Raw genomic sequence first — 23,790 nt, 5'->3', positions numbered from 1 at the left:
GGTAAGTATACAGAGAACACCTGGCTCTTCCCCACAAGCCCTGCGCGGATGCCTGGGTTCTCCTCCACCTCGCCCCCCGCTGCGGACCTGGGGTGGGGAAGGAGAAAGAGGCCCCCAGCAAGTGCTTAGGAAGAGCGATGGACACGCCCGCAGGCGGCCCGGCCTTACCTCCGCAGCAAATTGTGTCCTCGCAGAGCGCGCCGGCGGGAGGCCCCAGCAGGGGCAGGGAGGCCCAGGCGAGAGCGCGGGACGCCGCGCCGCCGGCTCCCATCCCGGACGGCCTCGGCGGCGCCTCGGCCCGCGGACCTGCCACCCTTCGCGGCACTTGTGGAGACAGCGCTGTGCCTGCGGAGACGGCCTCGGGGGTGGGACGTGGGCCAGGCCCGGGGTGGGGCCGTGCGGGGCTCCCCGGGCTTCTTAGACTGTCGCGGCTCGGACTCACACAATCGAGGCCCCGGCTCCCGACCGGCTCAGTTCGCACTGGGCAGGGCGCTATTTTTAGCGAGAGCTGCTCTCCCAGTTGGACAGACAGAACCAGTTAATTTGGCCGCTGGGGAAGGGCCTGCACCTGGAGCTCCCCGGAACAGCAGCCGCAGCTCTGCTGAAAGCTGATCCTTCGCATTCCTGCCTCGCGAGGCGGGAGGGCGGGAGGACGCCTGTAATTCCTGGGGGAAGCCAGCATCCTCTCTGAAGGCAGCGCCTGGGCCCCAAGTGCACGCCCAGCATTTGGCTCTTTAAATTGACTCTGAAACCCCACCAGACTTCCTCCTGCTGACCCTACGCCTCTAACCACTTCCCACAAAATGCGCACTGCAGGTCCCACCCTCCTTATTGGTCTCCAGCACGGGGAAGAGGCCCCCAGACATGGAGTCTAGGCCCTAGCACCAACAAAAGCTGACAGGCACACATCAGTCAGGAGCTCCTGGTTGAAATAAGGGACGAAGGAGTGAAAATCAGAGCCCAGATGAGTGGGTGGGTCAAGTACAGCCTGGGCAGTATAGCATGCATGCAGAAGGTCGCTTTGAAATCCTGCGGAACCCCTAATCTTACACTTTCTGGCTGTGTTACTCTGGCAAGTTATCTCACCTCTGTGACTCAGTTTCTTCTTCTGCATTAGAAGCCCAAGAGACAGAGTGTGAGAAAGTCTTTGTAAATAAAAGCGTGACATGGATGTTCATGTCATGAGTGATGACAAAAAGGGTGCAAAGATGAGTAAGACATGGGTCTTCTGTCTGGCCCTTCTAATTCAGGAGAGGGGGTTCTGACGGCCTAAGAAGGTACAATGGGACTGAATGATATTAGCTGAAGGGTAGATAGACAGATAGGCCAAAGGACTAGAATAGAGGCTGCAGAAATAGACCCGCACATGTGTGGGAACCTGATACATGGCAAGAGGTGAAGCTGCAGTTCACTGGGGAAAGGGTGGACTGTGCTACACACAGTGATTTATAGAGCGATTGGCTGTTCATATTGGGAAAAAAATTGAGGTGGAATCCCTACCTCACGCCATGCATAAAAAAATCAATTCCAGGTGGATGCAAGACTTACATGCTAAAAATATGGAAAGATTTCTGGTAATATGGAAAGATTTCTTAAAGACCTTTGTGTCTTTAGGCATAAGCTATTAAGAAAAATATCGATGCATTTAATAAAGTGTAAAACCCTTGTTTATCAAAGCAAGATATTGGGGACACAATATCCAAAATATACCAAGATCTTCTACAAATCAATTTCAAAAGAAACGAGATAATTGGGCCAACTATATGAACAGATAACTTGAAGAAGGGGAAACATGAATGACCAATAAGTGCATGAAAAGATACTGTCTCACTCGGAATAAGGGAAATGCAAAATACAACCCCAGTAAAGAGCCGTTTCATACCTGTGAGACTGGCGACCAGCAAAGAGGTCGGGAGAGCAGAGAGAACTCTCAGACACGGCTGGCAGGAGGGGAAATGGGTACCACTACTCTGGAGAACAATGTGACAGCATCTACTGTAGACATGCACCCCAGCGACACAGAGACGTGGCTTCTGGGATAAGCCTACAGAACTTCTTGCTCATTGCAGGAGTTTTAACCCAGTAAAGAGTCTGAACAGCCTCCATGCCCATCCGGGAAGAACGCATGAACAGACTGTGGAGCCCTGCAGTGAAAAGAAACGACTAGAGCTTCCTTATGAACTAGTAAGTGAGGGGTGGGGAGCAAGTTGCAGAAAATCAAACAGTGTGACGTATAATTCATATAGATTTTTAAAATGTGCAAAACAAAATGATGTCATATAATGCTAGGAATGCACATACATGGTAAACGTATAAAGAAACTCAGAGGAATGATAGATAAATACACCATTCAGGGAAGAGTTGCTCTCTGGGGGGAGGGAGCTACAATGGATGATGGGAGGGGCTTTAGTCATATTGGTAAGGTTTTATTGCTTGACCTGGGCTGTAGGTATACAGATGTTTTCTTCATAACTTTTTTTTTTTTTAAGGGACAGAACAAGCATGATGAGAATGCACGTAAAATCCAGTCCTGCTTTTGAACTTCAGTTTCCTTATTTTAATAATGTGGTCATGGTGGCTGTGACGTGCTCAGCACAAAGCCCCTGGCTCGTGGTGAAGTGCTCAGTAAACTGTACGAACATGAGGGCCCTGCTCCCGTCTCACACCCTCGTCCCAGCCAGCTGAGGTTCCCACACCCAAGCACCACCGTGCAGCCAGCTCTCTTAAGCCCCCCACCTCTGTCATACCTTCATGCCTTCCCACAAACTGTTTATTCTTCCTGGCATTCCTGTCCTTCTTCTCTGCCAGGCAAGGGCCTGTGTCTCCTATTATGATCCAGGGCAGCCATTTCAGCCTGTGAGTCCTGGGAGCTCTTCACCGGCTCTCCCAGACAGAGGGTTACCACAGTGGCCAACCACCCCGCTGTCTGTGCTTATCACATTGTGGATCGTTGCACCTGGTTATGGTGCTGTCTCCTCCCTGAGCAGACTGTGAGCTCCTCTAGGTCATACACCTTGTCTGAATCACTATTGCTGCCCCACCACCTGCATAAAGCCTGGCCCCAGAAGGTTTGTTGAATGAATAAAGGGGTGAGTGGACCTAAATACTCAAGAATAAAAGGGCTCATGCCAAACTCTCAAAAGGAAAGCAATCTCACATACGGATCTTCACTGAGTGTTCTTGGGAGGTGCTGTGACCTTTGGGGTCGGAGAGACCAGGGTTCAAATCCAGGCTGAGCCACTTGCCAGCTCTGTGCCCTGGGGCACGCTGTATCCTTCTGTGCCTCAGTTTCTGCGTCTGCACAACCAGGATGTGACTGGGGCTTGTTGCAAGGGGTTCTCATGAGGATTCAGTGAGATAATAGAGGCAAAATGCATGGCCCCATTTTTGGAACAGGTAGTAATTATGTGAATATTGGCTAAGAGGAAGATGTTTACAGGGGAGGCTGGAAGGAACCCTTTTGCGTTCCTATGAAAGTGGGAGGCTGAAAACCAATGTCAGAGGGTGTTCTCCAATTCTGAACAAAAGCACGTGCCTGGAGGCTGGCCCAGAAGATGGAAGGGTCAGAAATTATGACCCTGGGGCTCCTCCCTCCTGTCCATTGTCCTACCCCTGGGTGAGGGGCTGTGCAATATTTCAGAACCACAGACCCTCCTCCCTGTCTCCCCACATCCACTCTGGCCCCCTTCAATCTGTTCTCACACATAGTCCAGAGATCCCAATCTGGACCCATCTTTTCTTTGCCAGCTTCCATCTGTAGGGGTGACAGAGCCTGCGGCACCTTCCCCAGGGATGTGTCTGAGACGATTTACCAAATGCATCGTCTGCACTATATATGCAAAATCCACATATGTCCACTTGTTGGAAGCTTCCATCACGGCAACACAGAGGATGGCAAATGGCTTATGGTCCAGACTCTACAAGATGAATTGGCCAGTGTTAGATGTGTACAAGCAAATACGTCAAGTCACCAGGGCTACATGGTCACTGGAAAAGAACACTCTGCGCTTCACGAGTTCAGAGATTTTCTGAACTAATGAGCTGATCCTCTTTGATCCAGATCGCACTGGACAAGGTAATAGTATCCTGGTGACATGGACATTAGGCCCTTCGTCCCATGCAAATGGCATGCAAGGCAGGAACCTCACTCCGCCTAAAGTCTGCTGTTTCAGTGCTTTCTCAGAAAGGTCACCAATGACCTTGTTGGGCATGCCAAAGGATACCTTTCCATCTCTTTCTCCCCCGACCTCTTGGCTATCCTTCACCCCCTGGACACTCTCTGATCTTTTCCAACTCTCCATCCTCTCCCAGTTTTTCTCCTAGTTCTCTGGTCCTCTCCTTGGCTCCCTCATTTTACTCCCCTGGGCTACAAAAGCTGGAGTTTGCGGTGGTCTGTGTCCCTCTTATCCTTCCAGACTCTCTCCGCAGACAACTTCAACTGCATCCAGTCCAAGGGCTTAAACCGCTGTCCTGATGCCGGTGAGTCCCAAGTGTTTATTTCCAGCCCAGTCCAGGCACCGTCTGTTGTCTCTTGCCAGGACTTTAGTAAGAACCGAGCTGGCTCCCTACATCCAGCTGGGCCTCTCCCTGTTGGTCTCTTTCTATGGCTTCCATGAGGTTTTCAAAGAACAGATTCAATCGTATCATCCCCCCCCAGCTTAAAAGCTTTCAATGGCTTCGTATTGTCTTCATGTGGCCTAGCAGGCCCCATGCTGTCTGGCCCCTGCCCACCTCTCCAGCCTGGCTTCTTGCTATCTCCCCGCCTTCTGTCTGCCTTCATCCAGCTTCCAGGCCCCTAGTTATGCAAAGCTTCTTCCCATTACACAACCTGTGCACACCAGATTCCCCTCTCCGAAACACTTTCCTCCATCCCTCTGCTCAGTTCACTTCTTCCCATGGCAGTTTAGGTGTCAAGACCCCACGAAAGCCTTCCCTGGCCTTGCATGCTGCACACTTATGGCCCAGTCACTTTTCTTCGTGGCATGATCACTGGATCAGTGTGTCGCCCTCCCGGCGCTGGATGTCCCTAAAGACAGGGATCATGCCTGGTTTCGTTCATTGCTGCACCTCTTCCCACCCCCAGCAAATGCCTTGGCACATAGTAGAGGCTCAATGAATGTTGAACGAGTGAATGAATCTGTGTCTGCTTGTATACCTGCAGTGCTCAGCTGCTCAGCATCGTTGGACACTGTTAATTACCAGAAATTTCTACATCTATGTACGAATACAGAGACATGTGCACAAGTGTGAGTGTTGTGCCAGGTGCTTTGAGTGTTCTCTCACTTAATTCTAACTACCAACTCTGAGGTGACTCTGTCATTAATTTCCACTTGACAGGCGAGGAAACGGAGGCTGAGAGCTTAAGCAATTTGCAGAACATCACACAGCATGTAAACGGCGGAGCCTGGACTCAAGCCCAAGTCTGTTTGGCTCCAAATCCTGGACTCTATAACTACTGTACCACACTACTGTATTCATGCATATAATGTTTCATAGTCGTGCCAACTGACCAGTTGCTTTATCTCTTATTGGGGTGGTGGGCCCTCACTTGATGATGGGAGTGAGATTCAAAACCACATCAACCAAGGCATCATATGATGGAGACCCCGGCCCACAGGAACCACAGGCAGGGGTGCCGTGAATGGAGAGGGAGAGAAGGTAGCAGAGAAAGCTCCGATCCAGTGTTCGTGTGCGAGGCAGTGAGGGTTACATAGAATAAACAGTAGAAATGTGCAAACCTTGCTCCTGGCTGAGGTGTTTGAGAATTAAATACCCAGAAAGAATGCGGCTGGAGTCAGACTATGAATGGAGGAAGGATCAGGTGATGGTGGCGTGAGGATGGCTCTGCTTCCCAGGGCTGGCCTGTTTTGAGGGGCACAGCCCTCCCCGAGTTTAATCAGTCCCAGGTGCTTTGCTTCTGCCTCTCCACTCTCTCTCATACCCACCCCTTCTGTCCTTGGATTCCCCAAGTGCCAAAATCAATGTTGACGGGGATCCCCTCTGTGCCAGGCTCTGGGCTCGGTGCTAAGGACACAGATAAACAGAACAGTGAGCTGCTCACTTGTGCAGGAAAGAGACAGTCAGAGCCTATGGTGCACCCCTGGGTGCTGGCCCCTGGGGCTCATGGGGTGACTGTGGGGGCCCTGATGGCAGCCTGGGCCAGTGGGCTGGAGTGGTGGCTCCAGGAAAGTCTTCCAAGGAGATGACCTCTGAGTGTCTTAAAGGAGCAGAGAGAGAACTAACCTCACCAGGCAGAAAGGAACAAGCCCATGCCAAAGCCTGGCTGTGTGAAATGGCCCAGTGTGCTCAGGATGGCAATCAAGCAGCTGTAAGAGATGGGGCAGGAAGAGAGGCTGGGTCGGTCAGCAGGGGCCCTGCATCCCGTGCTCAGGAACAGAGCTGGGACATTGGGGGATGTACTAGGAGACCTTAAACAGGGGAGGGATAGTTATGCTTGAGTTTTATAAAAATGCCTTCATCTGGAGGAGGAAGGTGGATTTAAAGGACACAGACTGGAGGCTGAGGAGAGGGGTAACTGCGAGCGAGGAAGGGAGGACAGACAGCCCCCCAGAGGGGCTTGGTCAGAAGGAAAAAAAGAAATCGGGTCGTTGCCAGAGGGGAATATTTTGGATTGGGGGTGGTGGTGGACACTGAGACATGCACCTCAGATCCCCCCCTTCAAGAATACAGGACCCACTGCCCCACATTTAGGGAGGCTGCTTCAAGATGGCCCTCAGCTATCAGCCCTCTTCGGGGGTGCCCACCGCACTCGAGGTGACATGTCTCTAGGGGTGCCCCACATCCAGTGACCGAGCATTCCAGGGCCCCTGCCCCTGCCCATACGTAGGGTGGGCTGAGAGCTGCACTGAGACTGCATGGCAGCTCAGCTTCTCCTTCAGCCTGGCTCTGCTTCCCGCCCTTCCACAGTCCTTCACAAACCTTCTCCTTAACACGCTTGAGAGCCTACTTCCCCGGGGACGCCACCCTGTGACGGGAAGTATGGGAAGCACTTGCTGTGTGTCCTCACCCAGGAGGGAATGGAGCTGCCAGTGAGAGAGGTGAGCAATACTCAAGGGAATGAACGATTTCTTAGTATAAGTGCGTCCCATGCAATATTCAGGACATATTTCTACTCAAAAATTATCCGCCATTTACTTCATCACCTTCTGACGCCCTCCCTGCTCGCCATCCACTAGTGGGTTCCCCACACCGCGGCCCACGTACTTCTCAGACTCCATCTCTCCCTTGCAGTGGCTCCCCACTCTACGAGTCCTCAGTTGTTCATTCAAGACCCTCTATTGTCTGATCTTCAGCCACCATCCCAACCCCAATTCCCTTCCCGTCACACCCCCCTTTAATCTTCTGCCTCTCGGTTTTTTGCTCAGCTGTGTCCTCTGCCTACAGTGCCTTCCTCTATGTCTATGCTTCCAGGAAAGCTCTCAGGTCCCTCTGGGTGGATGGAAGTAGTCATCTCCACTGATTAGAAGTGGTAACATCTTGGGCAAGTCATTTCACGTCTCTGAGCCTCCATTTCCTTGTCTCTAAAATGGGGACGATACTGACTCTCTCAGGTTGCCGAGGAGATGAGACCATGTTCAGAAAGCACCAGACACACTTTCAAACGCTTCGTACTATCCTTGCCTGTGCCTAGGTCCGTGCCTTGCACCCAGTGGACACAAATTCACGTTCACTGAATTGACCCAACTCCAAAGTCCTGAGCTTTTATAGTTTGACTTGCATCTTGGAATTACCATGCCCAATAGTGGAACTTAGACAAATTCAATTTCCTATATTAAGATGATCTGAAAAGAGATGAATAATGAAGCCATTGCAACTCTAACCTAACAGGTTTCTCTCCCAGTGGATGAGGGACCAAACCAGCTCCCCAGAAAGGGCCATTTTGGAACCAAACATGGTGCCCAACCCCTCCAGTTGGAAGCAGGTAATATCCGCCACATGTTTATCTCAAGCCCTCCCAATCCCAGACCACAAAAGGTGATTTCTTATAACCATTAGCATAATTACTCAACTGCAACACTATAGAGAAGTGATTAGATGAGCCTGTGATTTTTGCACAGTTATTCGTCTCAAGTAAATCACCTGAAGTTCATCTGCCATCAGGATTCATGGCTGCATTCTGTAATCGTAGGGAATTATTTTTGCTAATAACAGAGGTACCTTGATCTAATTTAGTTTTAATGCCAGGAGGTACCCTCCCAGAACAATCAGCTCCAGAGCCATTCCAATTTCCAGGTTTGTTACACATTCTGGAGAGAAGATTCAATTCAAGGAGGCTGAAGTTACTTCTTTATCACCCAAAGTCATCTAGGGGCGAAATGGAATCCTACTCTGCGTTTGCAGAAAAATGCAGGGAGAGGCCCAGCGATAGGGAGCTGATGGGGTGGGGGGTGGTGAGCAATGTACAACTGGAAGACATCACCAATGGGTGAGAACCTGTCTGAGTTAGGACCACAAAGCATTCCCTGGGAGAACTCTAATTTTTCTTCCATTTAGTCATTATCTCACGCATTTCTTTATTTCACTTTTGGGGTTTCTCCTTGGCAAGACCTAGTCTCCACTGTTATTTCGGTACAAATATTGATAACAAACACTTATACAACCCTATTCTAGGCATTTTACACATGCTAACTCATTATATCCCTTGAAGTGGGGTGGGTGTTCTATTACCGCCCCATTTTACAGATGGGAAAGCCGAGGTAGAGAGGTTAAGAAACTTGCCTCAAGTCACACAGCTAGTAAGGGGCGTAGCTGGGATGTGAACCGTAGATCATGAACTTCCTCAAGTTCATAGGCAAGGAAGAATCCTGAACCTACTAGGATGTTTCAACCCCTACTCTGCTTTCATTTACCCTTTACAACTACTCTGGGATGGGGGTGTTGTTAGCCCCGTTTTATTAAGGAAGATTCTGAGTCTCAAGAGAGGGTTGATTTGGCCAAGGTCAACACAGTGAGTAAATGGAGGAGTTGGGAACTTGAACCCTGAGATTCGGGTGCTGTACCTGCCTTGGCTAAAACCAGGAAGTCTGTGTGGTGTCTATGAACAGTTTTGGAAGCAGGCTGGGTATAATGTAGTTAAACTGAGTGCCACCCAGTTCTGCTCTTCCCTTCCCATTTTGGGGCAGTTCCTCTTGCCACCCCCACGCCTCGCCCCAGAAACCAAGTGTCCTTTGTTGTCATTCCATGTTACCAAACAACCTACTTTCAGATTCCTATTCATTCACTCATATGATTATGCCTTCAGCAGAGGGCTGCGTGGGTCAGTGGAAGGGCCAGGAGGCCCACGTGGCTCTGCCACTCCTTCCTTTCCAGGCCTTGGTCTTCCCATCTGTTCGAGAAGGAGGTGGGTTAGACCAGTGCTTTTTAAACTGACTGAACCACAGAACACTTTTCAAAGGAAAAATTTCAAGCAAGCCCAACGTTTACATGGGATAAAACTGAGCTTGCTCTGGGCAGAGTTGTGTTGGGGGAAGAGGGTGTCTCCCCTATTAGGCAACTTGTGGGCATCTGCTTGCCACCCCAGGACTCCTCCGACACAGGTGGAAAACCACTAGTCTCGACACAGTCTATTGGCTCTTGGGGTCCTTAGAGCCAAGGAATCCAGGCTCCCCTGATGCCTGGTGATGTCCGAAGTACAGCATGGGCAACTAAATGTCCCCCTGGAAGCTTCCCTCAAGAAAATACCTGTCTTGCCTTGTTGGTAGCATGAAGGGCCAAATCTAAGAGGGGCCTGTCAGCAGGGCTGGGCTGTGGCTGACACCTTACCTGGGGGAATGAGCTGTCTGGGAGTCATGTCACAGAGAAATGGTATCTGCTTCTCTGAGCAGGCTGTGGGGTTAGTCGGTCCTGGCACATTTCCTGGTGGCCCGAAGGACAGGCTACTCCTCGTTTTTAAAAACATGTTTTTTACCCTCCTTCTCTCCTTCCTTCCTTCAATAAGGGCTCACTAGTCTCCAGCTTTCTGTTCTAGGCCTAAGGCAGGGGGAATGAGAGGTGGTGCCCTCAGGACAGAGACATCCAACACACCAGGCGCCCACTCACTGAGGCTGGGGAGGCTTCCTGGAGGCAGTGGCGACCAAGGGGCACCAGTGCATGAGTAGGAATTAGCCCAGTTTGGGGGAATTGCACGTGGGAGGAGGCAGCATTCCAGGGTCAGAAGAGAGGGGTGGAAAACCATGGAGGCCTGTGGAGGCCAAGTGTTTGAGGTGCTATCAGTTACTCGGTCTGGCCGAAGCACAGGGGCGGGGGCCATGGCAAGTGGGGTGAGATAAGTGTCCTTGAAGGGCTGTCCGAGAGCTGTGGGCTTGATCCTGAGGGTCATGGGAGCCGGCGGAGGTTTTAAGCAGGGGAAGTGGTGAATCCAGACATGCGTTTTAGATCATCTGACTGAACATGGTTGGGGGTGGGGAGATGGTGAAAAGGGGGCTTCCCCTTGTCACCTGTCCAGCCCTCACACTCCCTCAGCACTCCCCACAAAGCCCATGAGGCTCAGCATGTGGGCAGGAGGGAAGAAAGGCTTTGGGCCCCAGCCTGGAAGGCAGCCCCTGACCCCTTTGCCTCCAGGACCTCTGGTCAGGATGAATTTGAAACTCCATCCCACTGGCTGGGATGCTTTCATTTCAGGGCCCCTAAAAAGGGCTTGTTGTGAGCAGGAACACAGGTAGGTTAGCTTCCCCACTCCCTTCCAGCACCTTCTGTCCAAATCCCTGGCTCAGACAAGCGCCTGCCCCAGCCTTGCAGCCCCTCTTGGGCCTGGATCACTGCCCAACGCCACCTCCCCACCCCATGCTGAGGTGGGGGAGGGGGTTCCATCCCCAAACACAAGCTCTTTTGTTCCACCTCTCCGCTCAGCCCTCAGCCCTGCATCTGAGTTGGTGGAGGTTTTCCTGGCACTCAGTGAGCCCCAGGTCAGCTGAGGGATGCGGCCTGGTGTGGGCCTGAGGTGCTGGGGACAAAGGCTGGAACAGGCCATCTCAGGCTGCAGCTCTGGGCCCTGTCTCTCCCCGGCTCAAATTCCTTCCATGGCTCTTGCTTACTCTAGGACAGTGGTTCTTAACCGGAGCAACTTTATCCCCCGGGGGAACATGTTGCAATATCTGGAGATATTTTTGGTTGCCACAACTTGGGCTGGGGAGGAAGGCCGGCTGCTATTGGCATCGCGTGGGTAGACGCCAGGGATGCTGCTCAACATCCTTCAGTGCACAGGACAGTCCCCCATGATGAAGAATGATCAGCCCTAAACATCAGGCGGGCCAAGGTTGAGCCCCCGGACCTCATGTCTTCATCTGCCTACTCAGCCTTCTGGGAAGTCACCCCATGCTTCCGGCTGGACACTCCTGCCTCTGCACCTTTGCTCCCTCTGCTTCCTTTGATGGGGCTCCTCCTGCCTGCTGCCCTACACTCACCCGAAGTTCATTTCTCTCCAACCCTTCTGCTTGCCTGGAACCGCCCTCCCCTGCTGCCCCCTCCCAGAGCCATCTCTGAATCCCTGATACCCGTATTCCTGATTGGCACCTGCCAGCTTTGAGTCTTAGTTTGCACATCTATGCAGTGAGTGGGCCAGTTGTGTGGAGTCCCCCGGCCCTTGTAGCCCTGGCACAGCCCCCACTGCCTCTCCCTGGCCCAGGACAAGGCACCTGGGGCACTCAGTGCAGATGCACACTCAGAGAGGGCCGCACGCGGGCTTTGGAGCCAGCAGAATCGGGGTTCAAATCTGGACTCTGCCACTTCCTGGCAGTGGGACCAGGGGAAAATCACAAGGCGTCTCTGTACCTCAGTTTCCTCCTCTGTGAAATGGGCTAGGTTTTCCAGGGAGAGCTCTGTGAGCTGTGTAATTTCCCTTTTCTTCCTGGTTCCCTCACTGCCAGGCTGGTTTATCTCCTCTGATGAGCACACACACCCCTGCTGCCTGTCCCCTTGGGGCCAAGAGGAGGAATATTGGAGTTTTCTTCCTACACTCCTGAGAAGCTGAGCTTGCACTGGGCTCTGAGGCCCTGATCCAGGAAACCAGAGGCTGAGGCCGGTGAGCAGTGAACCCAGGAGTGCTGCTGCCTTCTTGGCTTTCAACCTTCTTGGCCTCTCTCCCTGATGCACTCTCCCCAGCCTCCTCCTGCCCTGGGCTAGGTTTCTCCAGAGGTGAGCAGCCACCCAGACTAAGCTGAATTGGATCAGGGGAAGGGGCACTGTGTTGAATAGAGGTGTGGTTTGGGGTCTTAGGAATTCTGGGGAGACAGAACAACCACGACCCTCCCCCCCACCCTTAGAACTAGTCATGGCTCCCCAGGTGCAGGATAAAACCCAAGCCCCTGACCCTGACCGTGCTACACTCTCCAGGCACCTCCTCCCAACCCATTTGGATTTGGGGGTCCAGTGCCACTGAATTGCTCAAGGTTCCCAGTAGGCCACTCTGGTTCTCCACCCCAGACCTGTTCCCTTTGCCTGCTCACTGGATCCTTCCACCAGACCAAGCCCTGGTTATCTTGAAGCCCAGCATCCCCCTCTTCCTAGAGGCTTCCCTGCCCTGGGCTGTCATTGTAGCTTCGGGGAACCGTCCTGAGCTCTTCCCTGAGGATAGGGACCAGCCTGTGTTTTCTGGGTCTCCAGGACCTGTCAGGAGCTAGCCCAGAGGAAGTGCTCAGCAGGGAGGCTGCAGGCCCTGAGGGCGTGAGGTGTAGAGGAAGGGACAGAGCCCTGGAAGATGGTCCGCAGGCAGGCGGACGGCTGGGAATACAGAGCCCGGAGAGGGACTGGCCTCGGTGGGGAGTTGAGGAAAAGAGGTGAGAAGTGGAGCACAAATAGCAGTGGGAGCTCAAGCCTCTTTCCTCTCTTGCACTCCCAAGTCTGTTTGACTCATGAGGAAAGGAGCTCTGCAGGAAGCGGAGGGGGCAGGGCTGTGATAGGGCAGTCCCAGCAGGAGGAAGGCAGAGAGGCAGAGATGAGCAGTAGAGAGACTCTGAGGGGGTACTGTCCATCCCTCCAAGCTGTCAGAGGCCCAGTAGGGAAGGAGAGTCCCAGAAGAGGGGGCACAGCCACCCCTGCTTCACCCGCCACAGAGCTGGCAAAAGGAGAGACCTAAGGATCTTAGAGCAGACACCCTCTTAGGTGCCCTGGCTTCCGGGCCATAAAGTTGGCACAGCCACTTGGTCAAGGACAGTCTCACCAGGAGAGAAGGATCTCTGCCCCACTCTGTCCCCCCTGGGGAGGACACAAGGAGGGAAACCAGGGACAGGCCTGGGACAGCCCAAAGGGCTCCTGAGTGGGGCCCTGACCCTGCCAACCACAGGCTTCAGGAGGCCAGAGCCCACCCTCAGCCCCTCCCTCCTGACCTGTCTGCCTACCTTCTAGTTCCACCTCACGCTGTGGTTTTAGGTCCCCTCCTTCCACTGCCACCTCATAAATCTGCAGCTCTCCACTCTTCAGTTCCTAGCATTTCCCCATTAGCAAAGGCAGGACGAGGCCATTTATCTGAGATTTGGATTGAGGGAGAGAGAGAGAGAGAGACAGAGAGAGAGAGAGAGAGAGAGAGACAGAGAGAGAGAGACAGAGAGAGACAGAGAGAGAGAGAGAGAGAGAGAGAGAGAGAGAGAGAGAGAGAGACCTGGGCAGATGTGGGGTGGGGGCTGGGGGACAGGCATGCCCATGCAGGAAGCTGGATCCCTTGAGCTGGCTTTTCTGGAGCACAGACCCACTGGTTCTGGAGCAGTCTGTGGAACAGGGGTGGGAGTGTGGGGCCCTCATGAGTGCACACACACACACACACACACACAGCCCACTGGGATGTAGGTCACGGACTGGAGTGCCTCGGGCGGGCGGGGACTGTGAGCACCCAGCCATCCAGACACACTCTTCCAGATTGGACAGAAACGCATCCTTCCCTCCACCTGCCTCTCCCCGCTGCTCGTCTGTGTCAGTCTGACCCAAAGTCTCTCTAGGTTGCTGTTTAATTTTCCCCAGAATCCCACTGGCTGAGAATGCTCTGTGCCGGGTTTCTTCTCTGTGCATGTCAGTCCCTATGTGGGGTAATGTGGAGTCTACAAGAGATGGAGGCCCCACCTAGAAGACATCCAAGGCGTAGCCCATGAGAGGTCCTAGGACAGGAGGCGCTAATGACACAGAGGGTACAGGCAAAGAGAACAGAGCAGCCTCAGCTCGGCCGGTCAGGGCTGGCTTCCTGGGGGAGGTGGCAGGACCTTACTAAGCAATTGAGTGAAGGCTTCAAAAGCCTAGGAAAGACAGTGGTCCTTATGCAGCTGGGAAGGCCCAAGACATTCCCGTCCTCCACCCTGGAATAAGGGCTTCTATAGAGGTCACATCAAGAAGGACCATCACAGACTCTTCTACAAAAAAAACCCTGATGGCCCCGCAGTCCCCTTAGAAACAGCAAGCCCAGGATATCACTCCACCTCCCATCCAGAATCTGCTCTTTCATCTGCCCTCTCCGTGTAGACACCAATATCCCCTGCCAGGTCACCGTGACCTCTTTCTTCACCCCACCCCACCTCAGCCTCCAAGGTTTCAGTCTGGCTCTTGGAGCAGCTCACAGCCCAGAGGTGGAGACAGGTACCTGGGGAAGTCAGGGAAGACTTCCTAGAGGAGGTGACTCCTGAACTGAGACTTCAGGATGAGCAGGAGTGGCCAGGTTGGGGGTAGGAGTAGTAGGGAGAACTGAGATGGGGGAGTGTTCCAGGCAGGGCAACAGCAAGTATAAAGGTGAAGGAGGAGAGAGAAGATGGTACATTCAAGGCAGAGATTGAATAATGGGGGAGTGGAGAGAAAGAGGGGTGTGGCTGGAGATAAGCCTGGAAGCATCATCCAGGGGTCACATGATGGACCACCTTGAGGCTGTGTTAGTGAGGTTAGACTTTATCTTGCTGCAGTGGGGTGCTCTGTAGGACTTTAGAATGCCTGTGAGTGGCTCCCTTTGACTGCACATGGAGGATGAGTTTGGGGTATGGGTGGAGATGGGGAGCCCTGGGAAAGGGCAAGGAGTCCATGGTGAGAGCAGGGAGATGGAGAGTTGGGGCAGATCTCAGGACCACTTAGGAGACAGAATGGACATTGAGTGGCTCTGGTTTCTCCTCTCTCGGGGCCCCATCTTCCTGTTCTGTAATGAGGGATAGACAGGAGGACCCTGGAAGACCCTCTCCCTTAAGCCTAAGAGTGGGAGCACTTTGAGGTGGCTAGTACTGTCCCCACTCCTCTGATGAGGTTGAGGCTCGGAGAGCCAATGGCGCAGGCCCAGGAAGGTACACAGGATGGAAGCCCTGGCTGGTGCTGTATGTGAGATGTACCGTTCAGGAAGGAGCCCACCAGAGGCCTGCGGAGAGGACTAGGGTGAAATGGTTTTGCTTTCTAAGCAGCAGGATCTCCTCAATGAGCCCCTCTCTCTGGGGGACACCAGCTCCTCTCTCCTGAGCTTTCTCTTCCTGGCCCAGGGACTGCCCTCCCACCCTCCCTGGGCTTCACTTCCTGGCCTTCTTGTGAAGCCAGCTGCTCAGGCTTGGGTGCATAAATGATTTAAGCCCCTCCCCTGCTGGCCTCATTGTTCTTCTTTATTGGACTAGTCTTCCTAATTTAGCCTCTTCCCAGAGTCCCGTGGGGCAAGAAGGGGGGGTTCCACCACTCAACCACCTGCCCAGCTGGAGAAGGTTAGAGGCCTAGTGTGGCGGGCCAGCAGGACTGAGGCTCCCCTGGGCTGCGGATTGGGGGCCAGGACAGCCAGGGGCAGGGGGGCAGCCCAGAGTGGTGGGCAGAAGCAGAGGAATCTGGGAGTCCTGGCTTTGAATCAGGAGTGCCCCCACTAGCTTGTGGCCTTGGGCCCTTCCAGGCCTCAATTGTTTCATCTGAGTAATAGGGTTGTTCCCTCCTCTGTGAAGGGTCACTTAGCACAGAGCCGGGCATGTAGTGAGAGCTCAGTAAACGGGGTCCCCACTCTGCCTCTCTGGGCTCATTTCTTCCCCTGTGAAAGGACCTCATGTGGGAAGTATGGCTTCTATTCCTTCAGGCTCTTGAGGACCAGCCAGCTGGAACAGGGCAGAACCCTAGAGTGAGATTGAAGGAACCTAAATTTGGCATTCCTTCCCTACTCTAGCTCAGCTAGGCTGGCATCATTACCTCAACTTCACAGACAGGGAAACTGAGGTTTGCTGAGAGCCCAGGACTTTGCCCGGAGCCTGCTAAGTTAGCAGAGCCAGGAGGAGGCCCCAGGCTCTCATCCCTGAGAGGCAGGGCAGTCTGAACAGCGCCCATATCCCAGCACTCCATCCACAGTCACAGGCTCGGAGAAGGACCTAGTGGGCACTGCTTCAAAGCACGGGCTCCGGGGCAGGACACACCTACATGACTCTCAGCTTGGTCCTTCACTAGCGAGGTGACTTCGGATGAGTCACTCAGCCTCTCTGAACTTGTTTCCTCATCTCCAACATGAGAACGATAACACCAACCTCACAGCCTGGGTTGGTGGAAAGGGGACGTGGGATGATGAATGGGACGCACGTGGCCAGGCACAGGCTGTTATTTTATGATTGTTTTCTATTTGTCACCAGCCGAGGCAAACCGGTTTGGTGACATCTTCAGCTTCTACCCCCCTCACAGGAAGGGCCAAGGAATGGTGACATCAGGCCTCCTGACAGCTTCCAGCTCAAAATAGCCCTCTCGTTAGACTGACCCTATCCCATTACAGCTGCTTCTGTGCTCGCTGTTTCCAGCTGAGATGACGCCTTTGGTTGTGGCTTCTGCCACGTTGTGCTCATCTCTTGAACTTCTCCAACAAACCCTCCCTGGGAGGCAGGCTTTTTCATGGGCAAATGAGGGGCCACCAGGCGGCGGTTCTGGCACAGTGAGGCATTCAGAGTGCCACAAAATAAAGATCCTGGGCGCTGGACCAACGTGGGTTAGAATCACTGACCTCACTGTATGATCTTGGCCATCACTTAATTCCCTGGGCCTCAGTGTTCTCATCTGGAAAATGGAGCCAATAACAACCCACCAGGTTTGTTGTGAAGACTCAAGCAGACAAGGTACATAAAAGACCTTGCATGGCATCTCGCCTGGAGTGGGCATCCAGTAAATACTACTGGTTATTATACCTGCAGCACTTGGAAGTTTGCAGAATCACCTCCATCTGCCCCACTGTAGGGCCCCCAACTGGGGCAGGCGTCCTTGCTTGTTAACATCAGGAAGAAACAAGCTTTTGGGCTGCCCATTCTGCCCGTAGGATTTCCAAAACAACCAGCCCCTTCTGGAGTGTGTATCTGGGATTCTGTCTGAGCCCAACTCCCTGCTCTATGAATCACAGACTCCCCCCAAGAGGTGTCTAGCCACACACAGCTTTACCCCATCACTGCTCTGGAGCTCCAGCACAACCAAGGAAGCAAGCAGGACAGGCCTGAGTCAGCCCATTTTTCAGAGAAGAAAACTGAGGCTGAGCGAGGAGAAAGGACTAGTCTCACAGGGAGGGAAGAGGGTGCCAAGTGCTGAGTCGGATTTAGAATCTTAGATAGTCAGACCTAGAACATTCAGAGGTACGGAGGACAGCACTCTCCCCTGACATCCAAGGAAACAGAAACTCAGATGACTGAGGGCACGGGGCAAATTAGCAGCAGGATCCAGCTGGTGCCATTCATTCATTCACTTCTTCCTTCCTTTTTTCCTTCCTTCCTTCCTTCCTTCCTTCCTTTCTTCCTTCCTTCCTTCCTTCCTCCCTTCCTTCTTTGATCTAGTGAATGTGCGTTGAACACCTTCTCAGGGCCAAGTACTATGCAGGGGATACAGTGGCAAATAAGATGCAGCCTTCGAGGATTGTGTGGTCTTAAGTGGGAGTCAGGCCAGCGACCAGGTGATAAAAACATACCCTGGCTGGGAAGGCACCATGAGCTGCTGGCAGTGTACAGGTGGGAGGTGGCAACTTCATAAGTGGAGGATGGCATGACCCTGTGAGAACCCAAGAGAGAATGTTCTGCTGAGTGAGTTTCTCCCTCATCTGGCCCAGTGTCAGGCCTCCCTCTCATCCCCTTCTTTGGCAATCGGAAAGACAGGAAGGAGGTGCTTCTCTGAGCTGGACTCTTCATGCAGCTCTGAAAGGCCCAGGCCAATGAGGGTTCGTCAGACCTCATCTGACCCTCATCCCAATTTACACATGGGAAACTGAGGCCCATCCACAAAGGGCTCTGCTGGGCTTCGTGCACAGTCTCTGAGCTCGCTTCTTCCCCTTGCCTTCCTGCCTGTGCTTGTTGTACAAAAGAAATCCCTGCTCCTGTGTTTGCCACTCCCCCTAGCTGTGTTAGCCCTCACTAGCTTTGCTCTCAGGGTCTGTCACGTCAGGACCACCCAATGGGGCGCTGCTCAGCTCTGTCTGGTAAAACGCCATGACTATGGCTTGGGTCTCCAGAACATCAGTCAGTGGCTGGGGATGTGGCCAAAATCCTTTCAGCCCTTGAGTACCTGGTGAATGGAACCAGAGCTCAGGATATCCACCAGATGGAAGAGAATTTTGCTTGGCTTGAATCAGGGAGGGGGGTCCAGGGCCCCGCTCCCAGCTCTGCCTCTCCCAACCCTGTCCTTATCGAGGCTTCTGAACCCCCAAGGAATTCAGCTCGCCAAGCCCTGACCAAAAGCATCACTCTCGCTAGAACTCTCTGAAGTTCTCCAGCCTCCGTGCCTTTGTACCTGCTGTTCTCTCTGCTTAGATTGCCTTTCCCCACCTCTCTGCCTGGGCCAACTGAATTCATCCACTCACTAATTCAACAAGTATTTGTTGGATGCTTACTACACGCCAGAGAGCTATGCTCTGGGGATAACAGCTGTCAGAGAGCTTGGAGATTGGTAGGGGCTACAGCGCTTCACACACACACACACACACACGCGCGCGCGCGCGCGCGTCATGAAAATGAGAACAGGTCCTACAAAGGAAAAGAGAAACAGAGTGGAATCTAATTGGATGGATTAGGGATGCATGGTCTAGGGACTTCTTCTCTGAGATGACTTTTCAGTTGCATTTGAGAGGAGGAGGAAGAGTTGGAGTTAGCTTAGTGAAGAATGAGAGGAACAGTGTTCCAGGCAAAGGAACCAAATGTGCAAAGATCCCGGGGTGATAGCTGGTTTAGTTGAGTGTGAAGAAGGCTGGGTGAGGGAGGAAGGATCAGCTCATGCAGGGAGGCCGAAGCAGCAGAGCTTGGCGAAGGGACCATGTGGGTAGCAGGAAAAGGGAGGTGTCCAAGAGGAGCCAGAGAAAGAGACTATGAAATAGGTGGGAGATAATCATGCGAGTGGCCTATCCCAGAAGTCAGGTGAAGAAAGTATTTCACAAAGAGTCCTCTATTTCTTTAGTGGAGAAGTCACCTCCCCCAGGAAGTCTTCCCGGACTCCACATGTGATGGTAGGGGTTCCGCAGTGCCCTGGTCTCCCTCACCAGAGAGCTTATCTCTCTCCCAGACTAGCCTAGGAATATCACAAAGGCAGAGACGGTTTGACTTGGTTCTCCAACCCCAAAACTTAGTCCAGGACCTGAAAGTAGCAGTTGTTAAATGAATGAATGTGGAGCCAGGGCTCAGAGAGCAAGTGACTCTGAGGCCAGTTTTCCTTTGCTGCCCTGGTGCAACACAGCCCCTTCAGCTTTGGACCTCCAAGGTAAGCAAAAGCCAGACCCCTCTCGGCTAAATCTGGGATGATTCCCAAGGAGAGACTGGGCTCTCCTCCATTCCTGCCTAACAATTCCTGTGGCCCCGTCTCTCCCTTTGCCGCTTTCTCCTGGCTCCCAGGCACCTCACTGCCTGACCAGCTTCCGGAAGGCCAGCAACAGGCTCCCGCAGCAGGTGAAGACAAGGGGCTGTGTGTGCACGGGGCCCTTCAGTCAGGGTGAGGCAGCCACAGTCTCCAAGCAGCAGCCTTGCCCTGCCCAGAGCCTGCCACAAGCCAATCCTGAGTGACAGCAAGTTGGATTCGTGGGTTCCTAAGACACTGCTGGGTTCCAGGTGGGGAGATGGAGCCCCAGGAACCTTGCTTGGCCATGGGTTGGTCCCCCCAGGCAGGGTCTGTGCCCCCCATAAGGCAGCATCCAGGTATCACTGTGCCAAGCTTCAGGGGAATACCTCTGGAGGCAGGCAGCCTGTCACACACCCAGACTGTCTGCCCTCGCTTCCCCCAAGGAACTCATCACGCTAAATGTAGTCTCGTATCATTTCTCTGTCTCCCATTCGAGGCTGGGAGCTCTTCCAAGGCCTCTTCCTTTCTCTCTCTTCTTCTCTCCCTCCCTCTCTTTCCCTCTTTCTTCCTCCTAAGAAGCACAAACTATTTCTTAGGCTTGAGCTCTTCATTTCCACACCCCTGACCCTGACACACAGCTTGGCACATAGGGGTCACTCAGCTGCGTCCACTGGCTGCACAGCTGCCCAAAGATGCCAGGTCCACGGGCAAAGCCTCAGCAAGCTCTCCTGAGGGTTATAGCTCCAAACGTGGCAAAGGGCCCCTCTCCCTGGAAAGCACTGAGCTCCTGCAGGAGGAAGGAAATTTGGCTTTGAATTTGTGCCAGGAGGCCAGGACTGCCTGGGGTGGGGAGGAGGCGGGGAGAAGAACTCAGTTTTCTTAGCAAAGGACTGTGGTCCCAGGAGGACCTGGGCTCCCAAAAGGCTGTACCAGGCTGGAGTGAGGCCACCTCTCAATTAGACCTCCCCTCTGAGGCCAACAGGGCCTGCTCCCTACTGAGCCCTAAAACCTGCTGCCCCCTACGCCCTGCCTCACTCCCTCAGCCACACTCTTGCCCTCCTGCTTCCCTACTTTGCGCTGCCCAGAGATAGCCAGAGTACACCTCGCCAAGGGGGCAGCAGCCTGGCCTGGCTGAGCAATCGGATCTTTGTTACCTGCACCCCCTGGAGCCCCACGCCTGCAGGAACTGCCATGGCCAAGTCATTCTGAGACTTATAAGTCCCTGTCCTGGGTTCTCAGCAGGGGCTCTGTCCCAAGCAGTTTTTCCCCAACAATCTGCCCAGGGTTTCCAGTCACAGCCCCTGGGGCCCTGCAAAGCGGAGAGCGGAGAGCGGAGAGTGCTTTCAGCCTGGCTTTAATTACAGGCAACGTTCCTGTTGCTGGCCCATCTATATTTATCTGCAGGATCTCACTAATTAAATTCCCCACAGCACCCGGTAGGCCTGGGGAGGGGACAGAGAGTGAGGCAGACAAGCAGGGGGGCTACAAACTTCCTTCCTTTCCTTCTTGGCCAAGAGCAAAACAGAAGCAGCCGGTACTCCCCCCAACCCCCACCAACCCTGTCAGTGCCCAGAGTCCGAAGGGCTGCCCAAGGCTCCACTTGGGAGCCTGCAGCCTTGTGCCCCTAACCCCGGATGGCAAGACCCGACAGTGCCCAGCTGCCTCACCGCCTCCCCACTTCAACTCAGATTCCTGCAGCAAGCAGAGAAAAGTCTGCCTGAGCAGCCCTGAGCAGCGGCTGAATCCCCAACTCTGCCACTTTGCCAGCGCCCTTCTTACCGTAGGAGTCGTCTTGGTCCAGGAGAGAGTCGGGCTCCATGGCGTATGGGCCCCCAGCCCCTGGCCCCACCTGATTTATGAACCGAGGCTGTCTCCATGAGCGTCTGGGTTTCTCCTTTTGTATTCCATCTGGCGGCTTTTCCAACTAGATGACTGGGTACTCCTGCAAGCAGGCCCCTTTCCAGCCCTCGCCTTCATACAGTACATTTAAAGTAGCAGTAACCTCTTTTTCCTCCCCCTGCAGCCAGGCTGGAAACATTAGAAGGGACTGAGGCAGCGAGATGTCTAAAATAGGAAGACGCCGGGGACGATTGGCCGGGCTGCCCGCGACGCTGGCTGCGGGGATCTGGCCCAGCTGTGCAGATGGGAAAGCTAAGAGGTGAGGCTGAGCTAGGGCTTAGCATCTGGAAGCTGGCTCTGGAGCCCCGGGGCTCTGTGGGAATGGGGGGAGGCCAATCCACCGTGGGAGGGGATAGGGGTCTGCTCTGTTCGCCACCCAGCACCCAAACCCCAGGGGCTTCTCCCAGGGCCTGCTGGAACCTCCCACTCAAATCTGTTCTACAGACATTTCCTGCAGTGTGGGGGATGCAGAAATTGACTCATCCATCCATTCAAGTTAGTCACTAAGTGTTTTTTGAGCATCTTCTCCATGCTCAACACTGGGCCAGGGGCTTGGTTTGCAGCAGGGAACTAGTCTTGCCTCATGGAGCTCACAGGTAAACAGTCACTGCAATGCAGTGTGTGTGGTAAGTGCTGAGTGAGCACAGAGAAGAGCTGCCTGAGAGAGGTGGTCAAGGAAGGCTTCCTGGAGGAATGGGCACCTAACCTGAGGCCTACAGAATGAGTAAGAGTTAGGTGAAGAAGGAGGGAGCAATGGGGAAAGGTGTTCCAGAGGGGGGAAATGGCCTGTGCAAAAGCCTCAAGTTGAGATGGTACAGGGGGCATTAAGTTCCAAGTGGTTGGAGCAGTGGTCGAGGGAGTTGGTGCAGAGAGATGGGACCAAGGAGGGCAGCAGGAGAGGATCAGGCAGGGCCACTCAGGGACGTCCTCAGGCCTGACTCTAAGGATAGTTCATGGAGTGACATATTCCAAGTTGTCCTTTAAAAAGACCTCTCTGCTACTGGAACAACAGAAATAGCTGTGACACTGGTACCACTCATTATGCAGCCACCAGAGCTGGGCACTGTTCTGAGGGTGGACCCACACTGTCTCACGCACTCCTCAGTGATTCCTCTAGTAGAAACTCTGGTATCTTATTTTACAGATGAGAATAAGGCCACTTAGAGAGGTGAAGTGACTTGTCCAAGGCTTGTGAGTATCCTCCAGGGCAGGCCTGGACCCCAGAGAGGTTGGTGCTGGGTTACGGGGCAGGGGGAAGGGAGATAAAGATGCATTAGATAGACTCAGAGTACAGAACAGGGCCCTGTGCTGGGAGAAGAAGGAGTGTGTCATTTGGGCCCAATCAGGGAAGGCTGCCTGAATGAGGAGGCGTGTGAACTGGGCAGAGAGAGAAGAGCTGAGCAGAGGAAGGTGAGGGCATCCCAGGCAAAGGGAAGGGCACAAACAAAAGCATGGAGGCAGGAAGGTCGCACTTAATGACAAGTGACTGGGAGAATGTCAGGGGAGATGAGCTGGTTGGGGTTGGAGCAAGAAGGACCTGAATGACAGCCTAGGAGTGTGGGCTTGATTCAGAGGCGACATAGAGCCTCGACAGGCATTTGTTGCACAGAATGGCCTCCTTATGCTGAGCCAGAGGGGCCATCAAAAGGAGGGAGTTGGGAGACAGGGAGACAAGCCAGGAGGATGGCCGGAGGGCCCAGACCAGGGGTCGCAGGGAGGGAAATACCCAGGTACTCCCAGAGCAGCCAGTGGCTGCTGCTGTGTTGGCCTGGACTTGGGGAAGCTCCTTTTGTCACCTTTCATCCTTCCCTACTTCTTGAATGACGGAGATCCCAGCTCCTAACCTCCCACTGCCTTAATTACAGGGAGGCCAGGCTCTACCCAGGCAGCTGCAGGCACCAGGTTCCCTGGTCTCCTACTCAGTGGGGCGGGGAGCAGGCTGCAGTTGAGGGAAGGGGTCTAGGAGTTGGGGTTTGGCCCACCTCTTTAGGGTCCCCGGGTTTCTGGAGGCTCTGGGGCCCATTTGCACATATACACCTATGGTCTCTATATATAGTGCGGTGGGTTCATTTTGGGGCTCTCCACTTATCATCTATGTGACACTGAGATAATTACTCCACCCTTGGGAGTCTCAATGGAAGAATGGGGGTACTCATAGCCCTTCTTCATAGG

At 53.6% G+C, this 23,790-nt stretch overlaps 1 protein-coding gene across 1 annotated transcript in view; it reads right to left on the bottom strand.

Moving 5' to 3' along the window:
* DAB2IP (DAB2 interacting protein) overlaps positions 1–21,662 on the bottom strand; it is a 183,784-nt gene extending 162,122 nt beyond the window's left edge. The window contains exon 1 of the mRNA XM_081067318.1: positions 21,499–21,662. Within this exon, the coding sequence (XP_080923444.1) occupies positions 21,499–21,538 (40 nt within the window). The 5' untranslated portion in view covers positions 21,539–21,662. The remainder of the gene's footprint in view (positions 1–21,498) is intronic.
* Positions 21,663–23,790: the final 2,128 nt, after the last annotated feature.

This window comes from Rhinolophus hipposideros (genome assembly GCF_964194185.1).
Source record: "Rhinolophus hipposideros genome assembly, chromosome: 11".
Classification (NCBI taxonomy): Eukaryota; Metazoa; Chordata; class Mammalia; order Chiroptera; family Rhinolophidae; genus Rhinolophus; species Rhinolophus hipposideros.
This window is presented reverse-complemented; position numbering and strand designations above follow the sequence as displayed.